Here is a 17,890-nt window from a genome sequence, read left to right on the forward strand (position 1 = left end):
CTCAGCTCTCAGTGTATTTCCTGATCCCCGAGTGCCTGTTCTGCTCTGACACCACAAATAATGGCAACTAAAAAAAAATCCTTATATAGGATAAATGTGGCCTCACTAAGTAATTTTAACTGAATAAATAAAAGAACAGCTTAGTGCTGCACACATTCCTTATTAATGATCTTTAACAAGCTCTTAACTAGTAAAAATTATGTTTTCACACTGTACATAAATGTCTGTTAATCTGCGCTGCAACAATCTAAAAGCAGACCTAAAAACAAATGGTTCATTAACAGTTTCTACTGGCATTACATTTTTTTACTCATTTACTTTTTCAATTATATCCTGAACAGAAGTATTAATTATGGCATGTGAATGAAGATAGTTCTGGATTACAAAGTGTTCATTAATTCTGTAGAATAGACGTCAGTACTTTACCATGTCTTGTATCTAGTTTCTTTTCGCATGTTATTGCCACCTTAGATCCAATGAATGTAAAATGGTTTCCAAGTAATGTTGTTTAGACACTAAAATTAGACTGAAATCCAAGATATACAGTAGTTCTTAGGACTCCTGTGTGTTACAACTTCAAAACAAAAATAAAGAAAACCATTTCATGGAAAAATGTTAGAGATGTACTTGTACAGATTCCTGTCTCCATGTGTCAGTCATGTGCTGCGACCTGATCCCTGATCTTGTCACATGAAAGTTATTTTTATGGTTGCTTATTCCCTTTCAACAGTCAGCAAGACAATTGAAATCTCTGCCATAATCACTGACTTAGGGAGAGCAAGGACTTTGAGGAAGTACTTTGAGGAAGTAAGTAACGTGGATAAAGGGGATGTGGTGTACTTGAATTTCCAGAAGGCATTTAACAAGGTCCCACATCAAAGGTTACTAAACAAAATAATAGCCCATGGTATAGGGGATAACATATTAGCATGGATAGAGGATTGGTTAGCTAACAGGAAACAGGGAGTAGTCATAAATCAGTCATTATCAGTTTGACAAGCTGTAACTAGTGGGGTGCCACAGGGATCAGTGTTGGGACCTCAACTATTTAAATTTAAATCAATGACTTGGAAGAAGGGACAGAATGTATGGTTGCTAAATTTGCTGATGACACAAAGATAGGTAGGAGAGCAAATTGTGATGAGGACATAAGGGCTGGAATTTTACGCCATCCCAGCGAGCCGGATGGTGGCGAGAGGGTGGCATAAAATCAAGTAGGAGGCTCCAGGTGGCCTTCCTGACCCACTCCCGCCTCTGCCCCACTTTACGTAGGGCAGGGGGGTTGCGAAAAACGGACTGCCTGCCCCAGGCCAATCGAGGCCCTTAAGTGGCGACTTAACAGCCACTTAAGGGCCTTCGCCCGCTCCCATGATTTTACCCGTGACAAGCGGGCGTCCTGGAGATGTGAAAGGCTGCCCGGTGAAACCTGGCAGCCTCTCAGTGCACCGGGGGTGGGGTGCCCTGACAATCGGGCACAGTTTGCCCGATTGAGGACCGCCCCCGCTTCCCCAACCACCCCCGGGACTCAAGACGCCCCCCTTCCTCCCAAATGACCACCCTTGCCTCGCTGGGGCCGGATCGATTTCCCCCGGCGAGGCAGCCCAAACTTACCTGCAGTTCATGACCTCAGCTGGGCTGCAGTCCCAGCAGTGGCCACTGCTCCCAGTGGCGCTGCTGGGACTAACAGCTGCCGGCCCGATGATTGGCTGGCAGCTCAATGAGGCGGGACTTCTTCCCTCAAGTGGTTGGTAGTCCCGCCTCGGCTCAGTTAAAGCCTGGGGACTCGTAAAATGTGGGATGGATCCCCAGGCTAGGCGGAAGCGGGTTCGCCACCGACTTTTATGTCGATGGCCAGCTCCCGTCTGCCCGACGTAAAATCAAGCCCAAGGAGTCTGCAAAGAGATATAGATAGGTTAAGTGAGCGGGCAAAGATTTGGCAGACGTAGTATAATGTGGGTAATGTGAACTTGTCCACTTTGGTTGGAAAAATACAAAAGCAACATATTATTTAAATGGAGAGAGATTGCAGAGGGATCTGGGTGTCCTAGTACACGAAACACAAAAATTTAGTATGCAGGTACAGCAAGTGATTAAGAAGGCAATTGCAATGTTGTTGTTTATTGCGAGGTGAATGGAATTTAAAGTTGAGATGTTTTGCTACAGTTGTACAGGGCATTGGTGAGACCAAATCTAGAGTATTGTGTACAGTTTTAGTCTCCTTACTTCAGAAAGGATATAATTGCATTGGAAGTAGTTCAGAGAAGGATCACTCGACTGATTCCTGGGATGAGAGGGTTATCTTATGAGGAAAAGTTGGGCATGTTGGTCTGTATTCATTGGAGTTTAGAAGGATGGGAGGTGATTTATTGAAACATATAAGATCCTGAGGGCAATTGAGAGAGTCAATGTTGAAAGGATGTTTCCCCTTGTGGGAGAGACTAAAACTAGGGGACACAGTTTAAAAATAAGGGGTCTTCCATTTAAGACAGCGATGAGAAGAAACATTTTCTCTGAGGGTTGTGAGTCTATGGAACCCTCTTCCCCAGCGAGTGATGGAGGCAGGGTCATTGAATGTTTTTAAGGCAGAGTGTCATGCAGGTCCCCACCTGCCAAGAATGAGGCATATTAATTTTGTCATATGAACATTGATTTTAAACTGTTGCTGGATTGAAGAAAAGACTTGTTTAAAAAGTCACCAGAGTCTCGGCTGGAAGGACATTTCCATACTGACAGTGCTTGTGGCGACAAAGGGCTATTGCCTGGTCCATTAACCCACAATGGATTTTGATCACCAGACATTGAAAGTGTAAGGAAGAGTATTCCAGAGTTTGCTACGGTGATACATTCCACCAAGGCCAGAACTGGTTAAACCAGCTGGTCACATGAATAACTGGCTGGTCCAGGGTTTTTTTTTTGAACTAGCCTGAAAAAACTGTTTGTTCCTGGACTGAGAAGACCTCTCCTGTCTGCTCCCATCTCTTTCTTACGGAACTCCAAATCCACTGAAGACGCATGACCCTCGAGAGAAAAGTCTCCTACATCAAACACAGTTTAAGAAGAATCCTGGGCCCCAACAAAAAGCAAGACCTACCTACAATCAAGGACTGTACAGCAAGCTCTAAGAACAGTAACCAAAACCATCTTCAGATATTGCCTCAAACTTTTCCACTTTATTTCTTCTGCTCTTTTCTGTCTCTATCTGCATGTGTGTATCGTGTATGCATGCTAGCGTGGGCGCATCGCATATCCGTAGGCATTAAGCGAATTAGAGTTCAGGTTCAAAATAGTTTAACCTTTTTTCTTTAAACCTAAGAAAACCTGTTTGTACTTGTTTCTTTGTCTTACAATTGGAAAGCAGTGAACAAGGATTCACCAAGGGGGAGCTAAAAACACGGTGTGTTTAAAATTAAACCCTGTTATGGTAAGACCAGGTGAAGGCCGAGAGGGAACCTCAGACCCCTTTCTTACCGGGTCACAGAGGTAGACAGATTCTTCACAAACAAGGGAGTCAGAGGGAATTGGGGTAGGCAGGAAAGTGGAGATGAGTCCACAAACAGATCAATCATGATCTTGTAGAATGGCGGAGTAGGCTCGAGGGGCAGAATGGCCTACTCCTGCTCCTAGTTTCTATGTTCGTATAAAGTACTTTCCCAATGTTGGTACTCGGGATGCACAAATGGCTTCCTTTGCCTCACTCAGACAGGTTCGGATTGACTTCTTGCCAGCTGTCAGACAGTGCCTGTGGCGACAAAGAGCTATGGTTAGGGAAAATTCTGAAGGTCACGAGAGTCGGGTGGGACTCCAGTTGTTGCTAACCAGTTGTGATGCTTTTTAGTTTATTCGATGGATATTTTGAACCTAAGAAATCATGATTTAAAACATGCTTCTATTTTTCTCATACAATAATTATGAATTTACAGAGAATGAACTTATAGAAATTATATTTTTTTATGTTGCACACATGTTTAAGGATCAGGTCAGTTATCCAATCGTGATATATGCAGCCTAAGTTCTAGTATGGCTCTATAATAAAAACACAGTTTGATAAATAACACTGTAGGGGTAAAAATAGCACTGGTTTTATATGTTCCAACGCCACCAACGTGCTTATGAAGATTTTGTTTGGTGGTCTTAGATGAGTATAATCGAGTGTATACGTGAATATATGGCATATACCCCACTTCGTAATTCTTACTATTAAGTATATATTCACTTTTTAGCTGCTATAAATGCGATATTGTGTTTGCCTCCAACACCTAGCTGACAAACTCATCCCTTGCTGCAGCAGCAGGATGACAATGCAACTAAAGAGCCAGCAGCAGCAGGGTGACAACACAGGTAAAGAGCGACAGCAGGAGGATGACAATGCAGCTGAAGAGCCAGCAGCAGCAGGTTGGCAGTGCAGCATAAAAGCCAGCAGCAGGAGGGTGATAGCGCAACTAAAGATCCTGCAGCAAATTTGATAATAGAAAAAACTTAAAGGCTTTGTATCTGAATGCACAAAGCATTCAGAATAAAATAAATGAGTTAACAGCGCAAATAGATACAAATGGATATGATTTAGTGGTGATAACTGAGACGTGGTTGCAGAGAAACCAGGTTTGGGAATTGAATATCCAAGGGTACTCAGTATTTCGGAAGGATAGGCAGGAAGGAAAAGGAGTTTTGTTAGCAAAGTAAGAGCTCAGTGCTGTAGTGAGAATCGATATAGGCACTGGAGATCAAGGCATAGAATCAGTCTGGGTAGAAATAAGAAATAGCAAGGGAAAGAAGTCCCTGGTGGGAGTAATCTATAGGTCCCCAAACAGCAGTTCTGCAGTGGGGCACCGTATAAACCAGGAAATACTGGGGGCTTGTAAGAAAGGTACTGCAATAATCATGATTTTAATATGCATATAGACTGGATTAATCAAATTGGCAAGGGTAGCCTCGAGAGAGAGAGTTCATTGAAGATATTAGAGATTGTTTTTTGGAGCAATATGTTGTGGAACCAACCAGGGAGCAGGCTATTCTAGATTTAATATTGTGTAATGAGGTGGGATTAATTAATCTCATAGTTAAGGATCCTCTAGGGAAGAGTAATCATAGCATGTTATAATGTCAAATTCAGTTTGAGGGCAAGAAACTGGAGTCCCACACTAGCGTTCTGGAGTTAAACAGAGGTAATTACGTAGGCATGAGGACAGATTTGGCCCTAGTGCATTGGGCAGGAAGACTAAAAGGTAGGACAGTTGATGAGCAGTGGCAGACGTTTAAGGAGATATTCAATTCCTCCCAACTAAAATATATTCCAGAGAGGAAGAAAGATTGTCAGAGGGCAAAAAAACATCCATGGCTAAGCAAGAAAGTTAAGGGTAACATGAAGACAAAAACGAAGGCATACCATATTGCAAAGGCCAGTGGCAGGCTAGAAGACTGGGAAACTTTAAAAGATCAACAAAGGGTTACTAAAAAGTAATAAAAAGAGCAAAGGTAAATTATGAAAGAAAACTATCACAAAATATAAAAATGGATCGCAAATGCTTCTATAAGCTTAAATATATAAAATATATAAAAGGTAAGAGAGTAGCTAAAGTGAATGTTGGTCCTTTGGAGGATGAGACTGGGGAGTTAATAGAGGGGAAAACAGAAATGGTGGAGATACTAAATCAGTATTTTGCCTCAGTTTTCACAGTGGAGGACACTAGTACCATCCCAATAGTAACAGGAAATGCAGAGATTATAGAAAAAGAGGAACTTAGAAAAATCATCATCACTAAGGAAAAAGTACTGAGCAAACTATTGGGATTGAAGGCAGACAAGTCCCCAGGGCCTGATGGCCTACATCCTGGGGTCTTAAAGGAAGTGGCCGCGGAGATAGTGGATCCATTGGTTATAATATTCCAAAATTCCCTGGATGTGGGAAAGGTTCCAGTGGATTGGAAAAAAGCTAATATAACACCCTTATTCAAAAAGGGAGGCAGAAAGTAGGAAACTACAGACCAGTTAGTTTAACATCTGTCATTGGGAAATTGTTAGAATCCATTATTAAGGAAGTAATAACAGGACATTTAGAAAGTCAAAATGCAATCCATCAGAGTCAGCATGATTTTATGAAGGGTAAATCATGTTTGACGAATTTGCTAGAGTTCTTTGAAGCTGTAACAAACAAAGTGGATAATAGGGATCCGGTAGATGTAGTATATCTGGACTTCCAGAAGGCATTTGATAAGGGACTGCACAAAAGGTTAATACACAAGGTAAGATCACATGGGGTTAGGGGCAATTTATTAGCTTTAATAAAGGATTGGCTAACCAACAGAAAACAAAGAGTCGGGATAAATGGGTCTTTTTCTGGTTGGCAAGATGTAACTAGTAGGGTGCTACAGGATCGGTCCTTGGGCCCCAACTATTTAAAAAAATATATATTAATGACTTGGATGCAGGGATAGAAGGTACTATAGCCAAATTTGCAGATGACACTAAAATAGGTGGGATAGTAAGTTGCAATAAAGAAATAAGAAATTTACAAATGGATATGGATAGGTTAGGTGAATGGGCCAAAATTAGGCTGATGGAGTTTAACGTGGATAAGTGTGAGGTTATCCACTTTGGTTGGAAGAATAGAAAGGCAAATTATTATCTAAATGGAGAGAAACTTCAGAATGCTTCGGTGCAGAGGGATCTGAATGAATCGCAGAAAACTAGTATGCAGATGCAGCAGGTAATAAGGAAGGCAAATGGAATTTTGGCATTTATTGCTAAACGAATAGAATATAAAAGTCGGGAAGTGCTGCTGCAACTATACAAGGCATTAGTGAGACCGCACCTGGAGTATTGCATACAGTTTTGGTCCCCTTACTTGAGGAGGGATGTAGTTGCATTGGAGGCAGTTCAGAGGAGGTTCACTAGATTGATTCCTGGGATGAGGGGTTTGCCTTATGAAGAGAGATTGAGCAGTTTAGACCTTTACTCTCTAGAGTTTAGAAGAATGAGAGGAGATCTAATTGAGGTATATAGGATGATTAAGGGGATTGATAAAATAGATGTAGAGAGCATGTTTCCTCTTGTTGGGCAATCTAAAACAAGAGGTCATTTTTAGGATAAGGGGTAGCAGATTTCAAACAGATGAGGAGAAATTACTTCTCTCAAAGGGTCGTGAGTCTGTGGAATTCAGTACCCCAGAGTGCGGTGGATGCCGGGACATTGAGTAAATTTAAGGAGGAGATAGACAGATTTTTAATTAGTAATGGGTTGAAGGGTTATGGAGAACGGGCAGGAAAGTGGAGTTGAGGCCAAGATGAGATCAGCCATGATCGTATTGAATGGCGGAGCAGGCTCGAGGGGCTGAATTGCCTACGCCTGCTCATAGTTCTTATGACCTTATGATGGCAGTTCAACTAAAGAGCTAGCAGCAGCTGGGTGACAATGCAGCTAAAGAGCTAGCAGCAATGGGAGACTCACAAGAATTCGGAACACAAAAGATGCATGAGTAACAGTCAGCTTCTACTGTAAAGTTCATGCTTAACCCAGAAGTTCTACAAGACTTAACCAGGAAATTTTCAGTAAAGGCAACTGTACCTTGCATACATCATGTGCTCTGTCCTGCTGCTGCTAGCCCTCTAGCTGCACTGTCCTCCTAAACCCTTCTCTCTTGGTGCTGCATCGCTAGCTTTTGGTCTGCAGGCCTTCACTTATCCCTTTCTCTCCTTAGCTCCTGCTGGTTATCCTGCCCTTGCTGATTCTATCATTAGCTCTCCCATCCTGCCTGCTCTTTTGCTAACGAAGCCTCTTTTGCTCCTGTTTGCTATAATGCATCAGCTCCCTCCCTTGCTTCCACCAATTCTGCTTCTGGTGATTCTTCTGCTTGCACATCATCTACTCTTGGGTTTGCTATAACTACTGCTGATGACTCTTGTGCTGCCAATCCCACTCCAGTTCCTGGTGATTCTTGTGCTGCTAATCCTGCTCCTATTCTTGGTGACTCTGTGCTACCAATTCATCTCCTCCTGGTGGCTCTGCTACTGTCAATTCCTCTCATGTTTCTGCTTCTTCTCCTGTTCTTGGTTGCTGTCTTTATTATAAATTCCCTCTTCTGCACTTGATTCTGGCATTGTCTATCCTGCTCCTTATTCCTCTCCTGTTCTTGTAAGCCTTCTTAATTATTCCACTGCACCTGCTCCCATAATCTGGGGAACCTGAGCCCCAACCCCCACTTACACTAGAATGGCTGGCTGGAGGCTAGTGGTTTAGCTGCTTGTAATGCTCAGCTATTAATTAGATAAATTCACCAAATCATTGGAGAGTATGTTTTGTGTTCTTTAATTGAATAGTGTGTTTTTGCACATCCTAGCGTCCTGGAGAGGTACAGCACTGAAACAGGCCCTGTGGCCCACCGAGTCTGTGCCAACCATCAACCACCCATTTATACTAATCCTACATTAATCCCATGTTCCCTACCATTCTCTTACTACCTATCTACACTAGGGGCAATTTACCTATCAACCTGCAAGTCTTTGGTGGTGGGAGGAAACCAGAACACCCGGCAGAAACCCATGTGGTCACAGGGAGAACTTGCAAACTCCGCACAGGCAGTACCCAGAACTGAACCCGGGTCGCTGGAGCTGTGAGGCTGCGGTGCGAACCACTGCGCCACTGTGCCCCCTGAAGTAGTATGCACAGAATAACGCATTTATATATATAACTTGGTGCTGCTGCCGTGTTCAATGTGAAAAGTTCCATTCCTCAATTACATTCCTCACCAAAAATAACCATATGTAATTAATATTTATGATATTGTTCTGCAAGATATTTATAGCCCTCAGTATCCTATCCAGAATATCTAGGTTCATTATTTATTCAGGAATTCCTATGTTGGAACTAATTCTGTGGACTTCAATGATTCATGACATGTATTTACTGTTCTGATGTGAGCCAGTTAGGCTTTTGACAGTTCTGCTCCCATTTAGTGTTGTCTTTAGTACATTATATAGTCCATTTTGAACTAGATTTTTTTCTTTAGATCTCTTAAAGCTGAAGTTCATGCTTTGCTGACTATCCACTAATGCTAAAAGAGAAGAAAAACGTAAATTTATATCGTGCCTTTCACAACCTCAGAACATCCCAAAACACTTCACAGACAATAAAGTACTTTTGAATTGTAGTCACTATTGCATGTAGGAAATGCAGCAGCCAATTTGTGCACAGCAACCTCCCACAAATAGCAATGAAATAATGACCAGATAATTATTTTTTAAATGATATTGATTGAGTGATAAATATTGGCCAGGACACTGGGGATAACTTCCCTGCTCTTTTTCTAGTAGTGCCATGGGATATTTTACATCCATCCAAGAAGGCAAACAGGGCCCCGGTTTGACATCTCATCTGAAAGATGGGACCTCTGACACTCCACCACTCTGTCAGTACTGTACTGAGGGGAATCAGCCTATATTTTTGGGCGCATGTCTCTGGAGTGGGACTTGAACCCACAACCTTTTGATTCAGCTGAGATGTGGTTGATACACATAGCATAAATGGTTTAATATTTTATATTAGTAACATCTCTATTGTTGTATTCTCATTGCTGGTCAAAATGAGAGGTTTCATGCTGGAAATTGAACACCATCCCCATTTCATGTGGCTAGATGCCACCATCAAGCAGTTCCAGATCAGATATGGCATAGATTAAATGCAAAATTAAGATCCCTCTATTATATTCCAGGAATGTGCTTTAATACCAATTTCAGGAGTAAGGGCATGGCATTTCCATTTACTACATATGCAATTATTTCTGAATTAAATTGCTATTTTAGTGTTTAGATGTAATGTTTTTTATGCTTTGGACCAACATTAGGAACTGGATTGAGGCTACTCAAACTCATGTAGGAATCTTGATACCGTTAATCTAGGTTGGAATCAAGCTTGTTTTGTGCACTAACCCATTGTGCTATCCAGTCTTATTTCTACTTCATAACTTATTGTTGTTATTCTTAACTTTGCCTGTAGTTTTGTATTGCATGTATAAATAATTTCTCCCCTTTTTTTGGTAGCCTTTTGCCCTATCTTTTTGTGTTCCTTTACAATCTGTATGCTCCCATTATTCACTTACCTCCTCTTACTATATTCTATAGACCAAAACATTAAATTTGTGGAATCACTTGATGAAAAATGGTGTGTGTCTTCGCCAGAGTGCCTTCTTCCCACGGGTAGTCTTTCTGAATCCCATCTGTGAACTGGACCCAGAAGTGCCACAGATAAACGAGGTCATAGCTCCATGCAATGTTGAATCGTTTATTTCTTCTTTCAAGGAAGGGTATGTCTCATGGATCACCAATATTCTTACTCCACATTGGCTGTCTGGTGAGTACTGAAGCAGATCTAAGTATGATATTTCTACAGACTAAGTTAGAGACCTAGTGTGTACAAAATGAGGCATAGACAGTGTGGTTGCTACTTTATAACAGCTAGGCATTGCTTTTTGTGTCTCATAAATTTTGATTTCACTTTCATAATTTTTCACGTAGTCTAAAACAGCTTTAAATTTCTGCTGAAAATAATTAGAAATACCTGAAATTTGAATGAGAAGCAATGAGGATTTCCTGACGAAATTAACAGAAGATGTTAACCCTAAAAACCCTAATCCTGAAATTAAAAGGAATATTACAAAATACTGAAGTCATGGCAATAAACATAAATTGAAAATAGTAATGTATGTTTATATATCCATCAGTTGTGCAGATTCATGTCCTTCATTTTGTGACATTTATACTGTAAGACTATGGGTTGGAGGTAATTATAAGAATATATTCAATTGCTGAATTTAGTTGTTAAGATTAATTTGAAAATGTTGTTGCTGTTGGTTCGTTAAGTAGTCTCTCTGTACCTTATATGTCATCTGCTACATAACTACCATAAATGTTTAGAGCAACAGTAATATGCAGGCACATTTTCCATATGTCCTTGGGTACGAAATCAGTAATTTCAGGGACAAGTACTATTTTGTTTTCAGTTCCTCAGTAACAAGATCTACCTCTTTCCTCAAAAACATTAATAATGTGTACATGATATGTGGTGAGGTACTAAGGTAAAATGAGAGTAATGAGGAGTATTGCATTGAAAATTTTGCATTTGTATAAACAAAAGCCAGCAGAAAAAGTAGTTCTGAGGTTAATATTTGCAACTGAATCAGAATGGCCAGATTTTGCTCTTCTTGTTGATTCAACTGCTGTTTAAGTCTGTAAATAAAGAAAGCAGAGGATTAGACCAATTTTCCCTTTCTCCAACAAAAATTATTTTGAAATGACAGTAACTATCTGCTGTTATGCCTTCATCCACAGATATCATTTCCCAGAAACTGAAGAAATAATGGAGTGTCTAAAATGACATTGTATATGTCAACTATACATTATCATATCATTGGTTTAAAGAAATCATCTTCCAAACCTGAATTAATTTGACCCAAGTCAAATTTGGATCACTTAGGAGTTAAATTACCTTTTTGTTAAAATACCACACAAAGCAATTTGCACAAGCACATTACCTGATGCACTAAAAGAAATGCACAAAGGAATTTCAACTCAATGTGGTTCTATTTCTTCTCTTTCTCCCTAGCATTCTTTCTTTCTGCCCTCTCCTCCTGAAGGTGCTGATTCATGCTTTTTCCACAGGCAGCTAACAGGCTGTTCCTCATGTGTGCACTGCGATAGTGCTGAATGGGAAGGAAAATCAGGTGGGGTGTATAACGAGAGGCCAATCTGATTTTGGGCATTGACACGATAGGCAAAAGTTGAAATTGTCCCACTGAGTGTGAAGGTACATAGTTTGAATTTGATTGGCATCACATCCAAGCCAAATCCAGTATCCTCACCTGACATTCATGATGCATGTTATAGTAGGGACTTACTGTATTGTGATAAGAAGTATGAACCCTGATGACTTTTCCCCACATTGCAACGAATGCTAATTGTGCCAATCCTACTGTTGCCTGCCGGAGATCAGTGCGCACACCCCAGGGATAGATCAAATCTGGGATTTCAATATTCAGTATGGGTCAGTAGTAGACCACTGAAATACCACATGAGGTTTTTAATTAAGTTTGGCACATGGAATAAGTTGAAGTTATTTGCAGAATCACTGAATGCAGCAAGCTGTGACAAGCAGGTTATACTGAAGATGACAAACAGCTACTTTTTGAAATCCAGTAGGACAAGTAGCTTGAGAAAATTTATAAAGTCAGGTTGGTATTCCACTATTTTTTTTATTTCCTGCTGACCAGTACAACAATCTTACACTTATTTGTCGGTCAATTTCTCTAGCAACTTCGCTGTCAGAAAACTGCAATGGTGAAAGAGATTTCCAACATACATTGCATAAAATGCTTCCTTTCTGAATTTTTGTTTAGCTACTCTGTACACTCAGCCAGTTCTCGCTTCTTCTGGCTCGGACACCATGTTGGTTCGAAGAACAAATTATAGTGCTACCGCATTGAGCCACTCAAGGCCATTCCAATAAGATACATCATTGACCAACTGCAAGTACAGGTGGCAGCCTCAAGTGACTAACAAAACTGAAACTGTCTCCTTGCTAAATGATTTTTTTATTTTTTATTAAGAAGAGTGGAGAGTACGTTAAGCTGGAAGTTTATTCCGTCTAGGCTTTTCTTTAAAATTGTGGATTTTTGCTGCTTTTTTACAAGGTATGTGTTTTACAGGAATGAAGAAGCTGAAGAAGTATTACCAGTGATACATTTCTGATATTACAACCTTGCATTTTATGCGGTATACTTTTTTCCAGCTACTATCCAAAATAGCTGTTCGCATTTATTTTTGATAAATGAGGCAAATACTCCTGCTCTAAATAGTCTGTTCTCTAGGAGAAGTCAGTTGAATATTCACCGTAAGTCTAGTAAATCACCTGGTCTTAATTGATTTCTGTTTTTATAAGTAACAAGTACTTCTCTTTCAGGTACTCTGCCCTCCCAAATCCTTTCCCCAACCCTAGAGTACCCTCGACCTTCCTACCCTCCTGCCACCATTGCATTCTTGATTCCTTCTTAGATAAGCCTACAGGTTTCCTCTTTGCCTCTCTTGCCATCCTCTGAAGGGCTCATCGAGGCACTCGTTGCTGCCTCCAGCTGCCACATCCTACATTCTTGCTGACTTTAAGCCCAGTGTGCCCACAAGGGGCTAATCTTGTCAATGGCCTCCTCGTCAAATCACCCCTCCCAATGCTGACCCTTTGGATTCTGTCAGCAGATCAGCTGTCACCGTTCCTGTGTGCAACTCCCTGCAGAATGTCAGTTCACTTGTGAACAAGGCTTTTGTCATCCATGACCTTATTGTGAATGATTGCATTGACATTTCCCTAAAATGAAGCCTCCCCACCTGACTATACCTTCCACCATTTGCCCGGTCAAGTCTCCTGCAGTGGCATTATGGCTCTCATTTTATCACCAAATCATTCCTTAGTCTGTCCCCCTACTCCTCTGGCATTTTCTCTTCTTTTGAGCATTTCACCTAGTAGCACCCCTCTCACTTCTCATTTAAAATCCTCATTCTCTACCAAAAGTTTTCTCACCAGCTACTTTCAGTGCTTCCCTCCCTCAGCCTCCGCCCCATGTGACCTCTCACCCCAGTGATTTCAACCTCCATTTCAATTCATCAAACTGTCTGTCCTCTGAGTTCCCTGCCCTCCTATCTTCCCTTACTCTCCCCTTCCATATAAACTCTCCAACCCATATTCAAAGCCACCCCAGTGGCCTTGCTAGCCTGCTCATGTCGATTACAGATAAGGCCATCTCTGATCACTTCCTAGTATCACTCTTTACCCACATCCCCCTTTCCCCTCCAAACCCTACTTCCTTCTGTGTCTATCCTGGAAAATCTCTCTCCCAATTCACTTATAATTGCATTTTTAAAATCCTATCTATCTAGCCTTTGGCCCTCCATTCACCATGACATTTCTGCAGTTACTGATCTGCCTAACCACACACTCAATTCCACTTTTCCTGCTCTTGTCCCCCTCAAAACCATTACCCTCTCTCACCCTGGCTGTTCCCCCTGGTATGGCCTCTCTACTCCAAGGGATGCAGACTTGAAAGGATATGGTAGACAACTGGTTTAGCCACTCACCACATATCTGGCTGTGGCACATAAAGCACTATGGCACATAAAGCACTGTGGCACCTTGCTCTCGTCTGCCTTAACTGCTCGCTATTCCAGGACCATACTGAAATGCAAAGATATGCCCTGGCTTCTTTACTGCACATTGTCTTCTTAAACCCTTCTCCCCTGTCTCCACCACCCTCACCTCTAACAACAAGTGCAAGGAGCTCATGGACTACTTTGTCACTTGGAATTAGGCCAACCGATCAGCTGCCTCTTCCCTCCCTTCTCCTAGCCCACCTGGCCAAACTATGTCTAAAATTCCCTTTGCCCCAGCCCTGAACTCGCATCTTTCTCCAGTTTATCTCCTATCTCCCTTCATTCCCTCTCCAAGCACATATTGTCCATGAGTCCCACCTCCTGTTCCCTTAACCCTATTCCCACTAAACTGCTGACTATTCAACTTCTCTTCCTGATTCCCACGTTAGCCAATATTGTTAACAGTTCTCCCTTCTAGGGTACTGTTCCCCTTTCCTTCAGAACTGTTGTCACCATACCTTACCTCAAAAAAAAATTTGACCCCGCCCCCCCAACCCCTCCCCCCCGTCCTTGCAAACTACTGTCTCATCTCCAACCTCCCTTCCCATCTTTCCCAGAACTCCATGTTTGAATCCCTCCAATCAGTTTCTGCCCCTCCATGTTACCGAAATGGCTCTTATCAAAGTCACAAATGACATCCTGTGTGACTGTGTCAAAGATAAACTATCCCTTCTCGACCTGTCTGCAGCGTTTGACACACTTGGCCACACCATCCTCCTCCAAGGTTTCTCTACCGTCGTCCAGCTTGGTGGGAGTGCGCTTGCCTGGTTCCATTCTTATCTGTCCAGTCGTAGCCAGAGACTCACCTGCAGTGACGTCTCTTCCTGCTCCTGCCCCTGTTACCTTTAGTGTCCCCCAAGGATCTATCCTTGGCCCCTTCCTATTTCTTGTCTGCGTGCTGACGTGCTGCCCCTCAGCAACACCATCGGAAAACATGGCGTCAGTTTCCACATGTACTCTGAGCTCTACCTCACCACCACCTCTCTTGACCCCTCCACTGTTGCAAAATTATCATTGTTTCTCTAAAAAACAGTACTGGATGAGCAGAAATTTCCACGATCTAAATATTGGGAATATTCCTACCATAAATTCTGTTCCTTAGCCATCTACTGAATCCCTCTCCTGGCATTTGTGTGAGGCTGAACCTAACTGTTCACAGCCTTGGCGTCATATTTGACCCCAAATTGAACTTCCAACCGTAAATCTGCGCCATCACTAAGACTGTCTATTTCCATCTCCGTAACGTCGCTCGACTCCCTCCCTGCCTCAGCTCCTGTGCTGCTGCCCTCATCCATGCCTTTGTTACTGTCATGCTAGACCCCCATCTGCCAAGAATGAGGCATATTAATTCTGTCATATAAACATTGATTTGAAAACTGTTGCTAAAGTGAAGAAAGGACTTGTTCAAAAAATCACCAGTCCCCTGGCTGGAAAGACATTTGTATATTAACAGTGCTTGTGGAAATAAAGGGGTTACTTTCCTTATCCAATTTAACCCACAATGGACTTTGAGCACCAGGTATTGTGTGTAAGAAGAGACATTCCAAGATCATCTAAGACCAGAGAATCCACAAACAGACGCGGTCAGACCAGCTGGTCACGTGACTAGCCTGCTTGGCAACTTAGTTGCTTCTGAATTGTACAAACAGTTTGAACTCAGAGTATCTGTTTGCTCCTGGACTGAAAAGACCTCTCCTGGCTGGCTCACCCCAGCCTCTCCTGTCTGCTCACATCTCTTTCTCATGGAACTCCAAATCCATTGAAGACACATGAACCCCAAGAGAAAAATGTCTTCTGCAGCGAGTAAGGTTTAAGAAGAATACAAAAAGCAAGATCTACCTACAATTAAGGACTCTACAGTGAGCTCAAAGATCCATAACAAAAAACCTCTTCAGAGATTGCCTCAAGCTTTTCCACTATATTTCTATCTGCTCTGTTCTGTCTCTGTCTGCATATGTGTATCGTGTATGCATGCTAGCGTGGGCGCATTGTGGATCCGTAGGCGTCAACCGAATTAGAGTTTAAGTTTAATAAATTTCAACATTTCTTCTTTAAACCTAAGAAAACCTGTTTGTGCTTGTTTCTTTGCCTTATAATTGGAAAGCAGTGAACAAGGGTTCACTAAGGGGGAGCTAAAAATATGGTGTGTTTAAAATTAAACCCTGTTATGGTAAGACCAGGTGAAGGCCAAGAGGGAACCCTAGACCCCTTTCTCAACTGGTCGTAACAGTTACCTCTAGTCTTTACTATTCCAATGCACATTTGGATGGTCTCCCACATTCTACCTCTGTAAACTTGAGGTCATCCAAAATTCTGCTGTCTTGTCCTAACTCGCACCAAGTCCTGTTCACCATGTTCACTGACCTACTTTGGCTCCCGATTAAGCAATGCCTCGATTTTAAAATTTTCATCCCCGCCCTATCTCTGTAACCTCCTACAATCCTACAACCCTCCAAGATATCTGCGCACCTCCAATTCTGGTCTCTTGAGCATACCTGATTTTAATCGCTCCATCATTGGTGGCTGTGCCTTCAACTGCCAAGGCCCTAAGCTCTGGATTTTCCTCCCTAAATCTCTCTGCCTCTCTTCCTCTCTTTCCTCTTTTAAGACACTCTTTAAAACCTACCTCTTTGACCAAGCTATTGGTCATCTGCCGTACTATCTCCCTACGTCGCTCAGTGTCAGTTTTTTTTATTACACTCCTGTGATGTGCCTTGGGACCTTTTACTATATTAAATGTACAAGTTGTTGTTGTACGTACTGTTTAAGAAAAAGTCAAATACGCCGTATTAATGGTTTACTATATTGTGGATACAGGCTTGGTGGTGTTATATCAACTCTCTTTACATGAGTTATTAGTGTATATAAATCTATAAATAAGACATACTTTATTCAATTCACCACATAGTTATTCAAAAAACAGATGACGTGTTAGATTTCATTACATAAAACACCACAATCTGAGTAGAAATGCTTGGAGACAGCTGCTACATTAAAGTAAATGATCCTAGTTACAGCACGACCCTCGTTATAATATATATTTCCTTGGCTCCTAAACAGCAAGGGTGTACTGTACCAGATAATGTGGGAAGGCTGCTCCATGCAAAAGGAAATTATGCATGTTTAAAATTGCCTAGAAAAACAGCAATTGGGTGACAGCTGGGGATCATGTAATTTTGTTTTTAAATAAAGACATTTCAAGTGATATATTTCTTCAGTTTCCTTATAATATTAAAGAAGAAAATAAAAACTACTAATTTTCTTTCAATACATGTACAGGTCACTTATCATTCCGTCACATTACTGATTTAACAAGAGCGCTTGGTAAAATTGGCACGTGGGACATTTTGGACCTGCATGGTGGGCAACGGTTGATAGGCGACTACCATGGCTGTTTACACATAGCTCTGAATCGAGAAGAGGCAGATGAACTCGAATTTTCACATCACAGGAATTTGACTGTTGGATACCTCTGGGCTCTTGTGGGTTATTCACCACAGGTAGGCCTACAAATTGTTTATTTGGAGTATGTTTTAAATGTTTCTGTCCTGAACAGGAACTCTAGGTTAAAGCAGGAAATGAATAAACAACAGATGGTGTTAAATTTATCTTATTGAAGGGTAGTCAGGTGCTTGTCCAGAAGGAAAAGAGGAGCCTGAGTCAAATACTGACAAAGTTTGCACCTGTCATTGCTTGCACCTCAGAAT

General features: G+C 41.7%; 1 protein-coding gene across 1 annotated transcript in view; it reads left to right on the forward strand.

The window, feature by feature from the left end:
- Positions 1-17,890, forward strand: part of si:zfos-911d5.4 (uncharacterized) — a 286,271-nt gene that overhangs the window by 60,557 nt on the left and 207,824 nt on the right. Inside the window, exons 5-6 of the mRNA XM_068053354.1 lie at positions 10,113-10,341; positions 17,463-17,683. Of these exons, the coding sequence (XP_067909455.1) occupies positions 10,113-10,341; positions 17,463-17,683 (450 nt within the window). The remainder of the gene's footprint in view (positions 1-10,112; positions 10,342-17,462; positions 17,684-17,890) is intronic.

This window comes from Heterodontus francisci, chromosome 20 (genome assembly GCF_036365525.1).
Source record: "Heterodontus francisci isolate sHetFra1 chromosome 20, sHetFra1.hap1, whole genome shotgun sequence".
NCBI lineage: Eukaryota > Metazoa > Chordata > Chondrichthyes > Heterodontiformes > Heterodontidae > Heterodontus > Heterodontus francisci.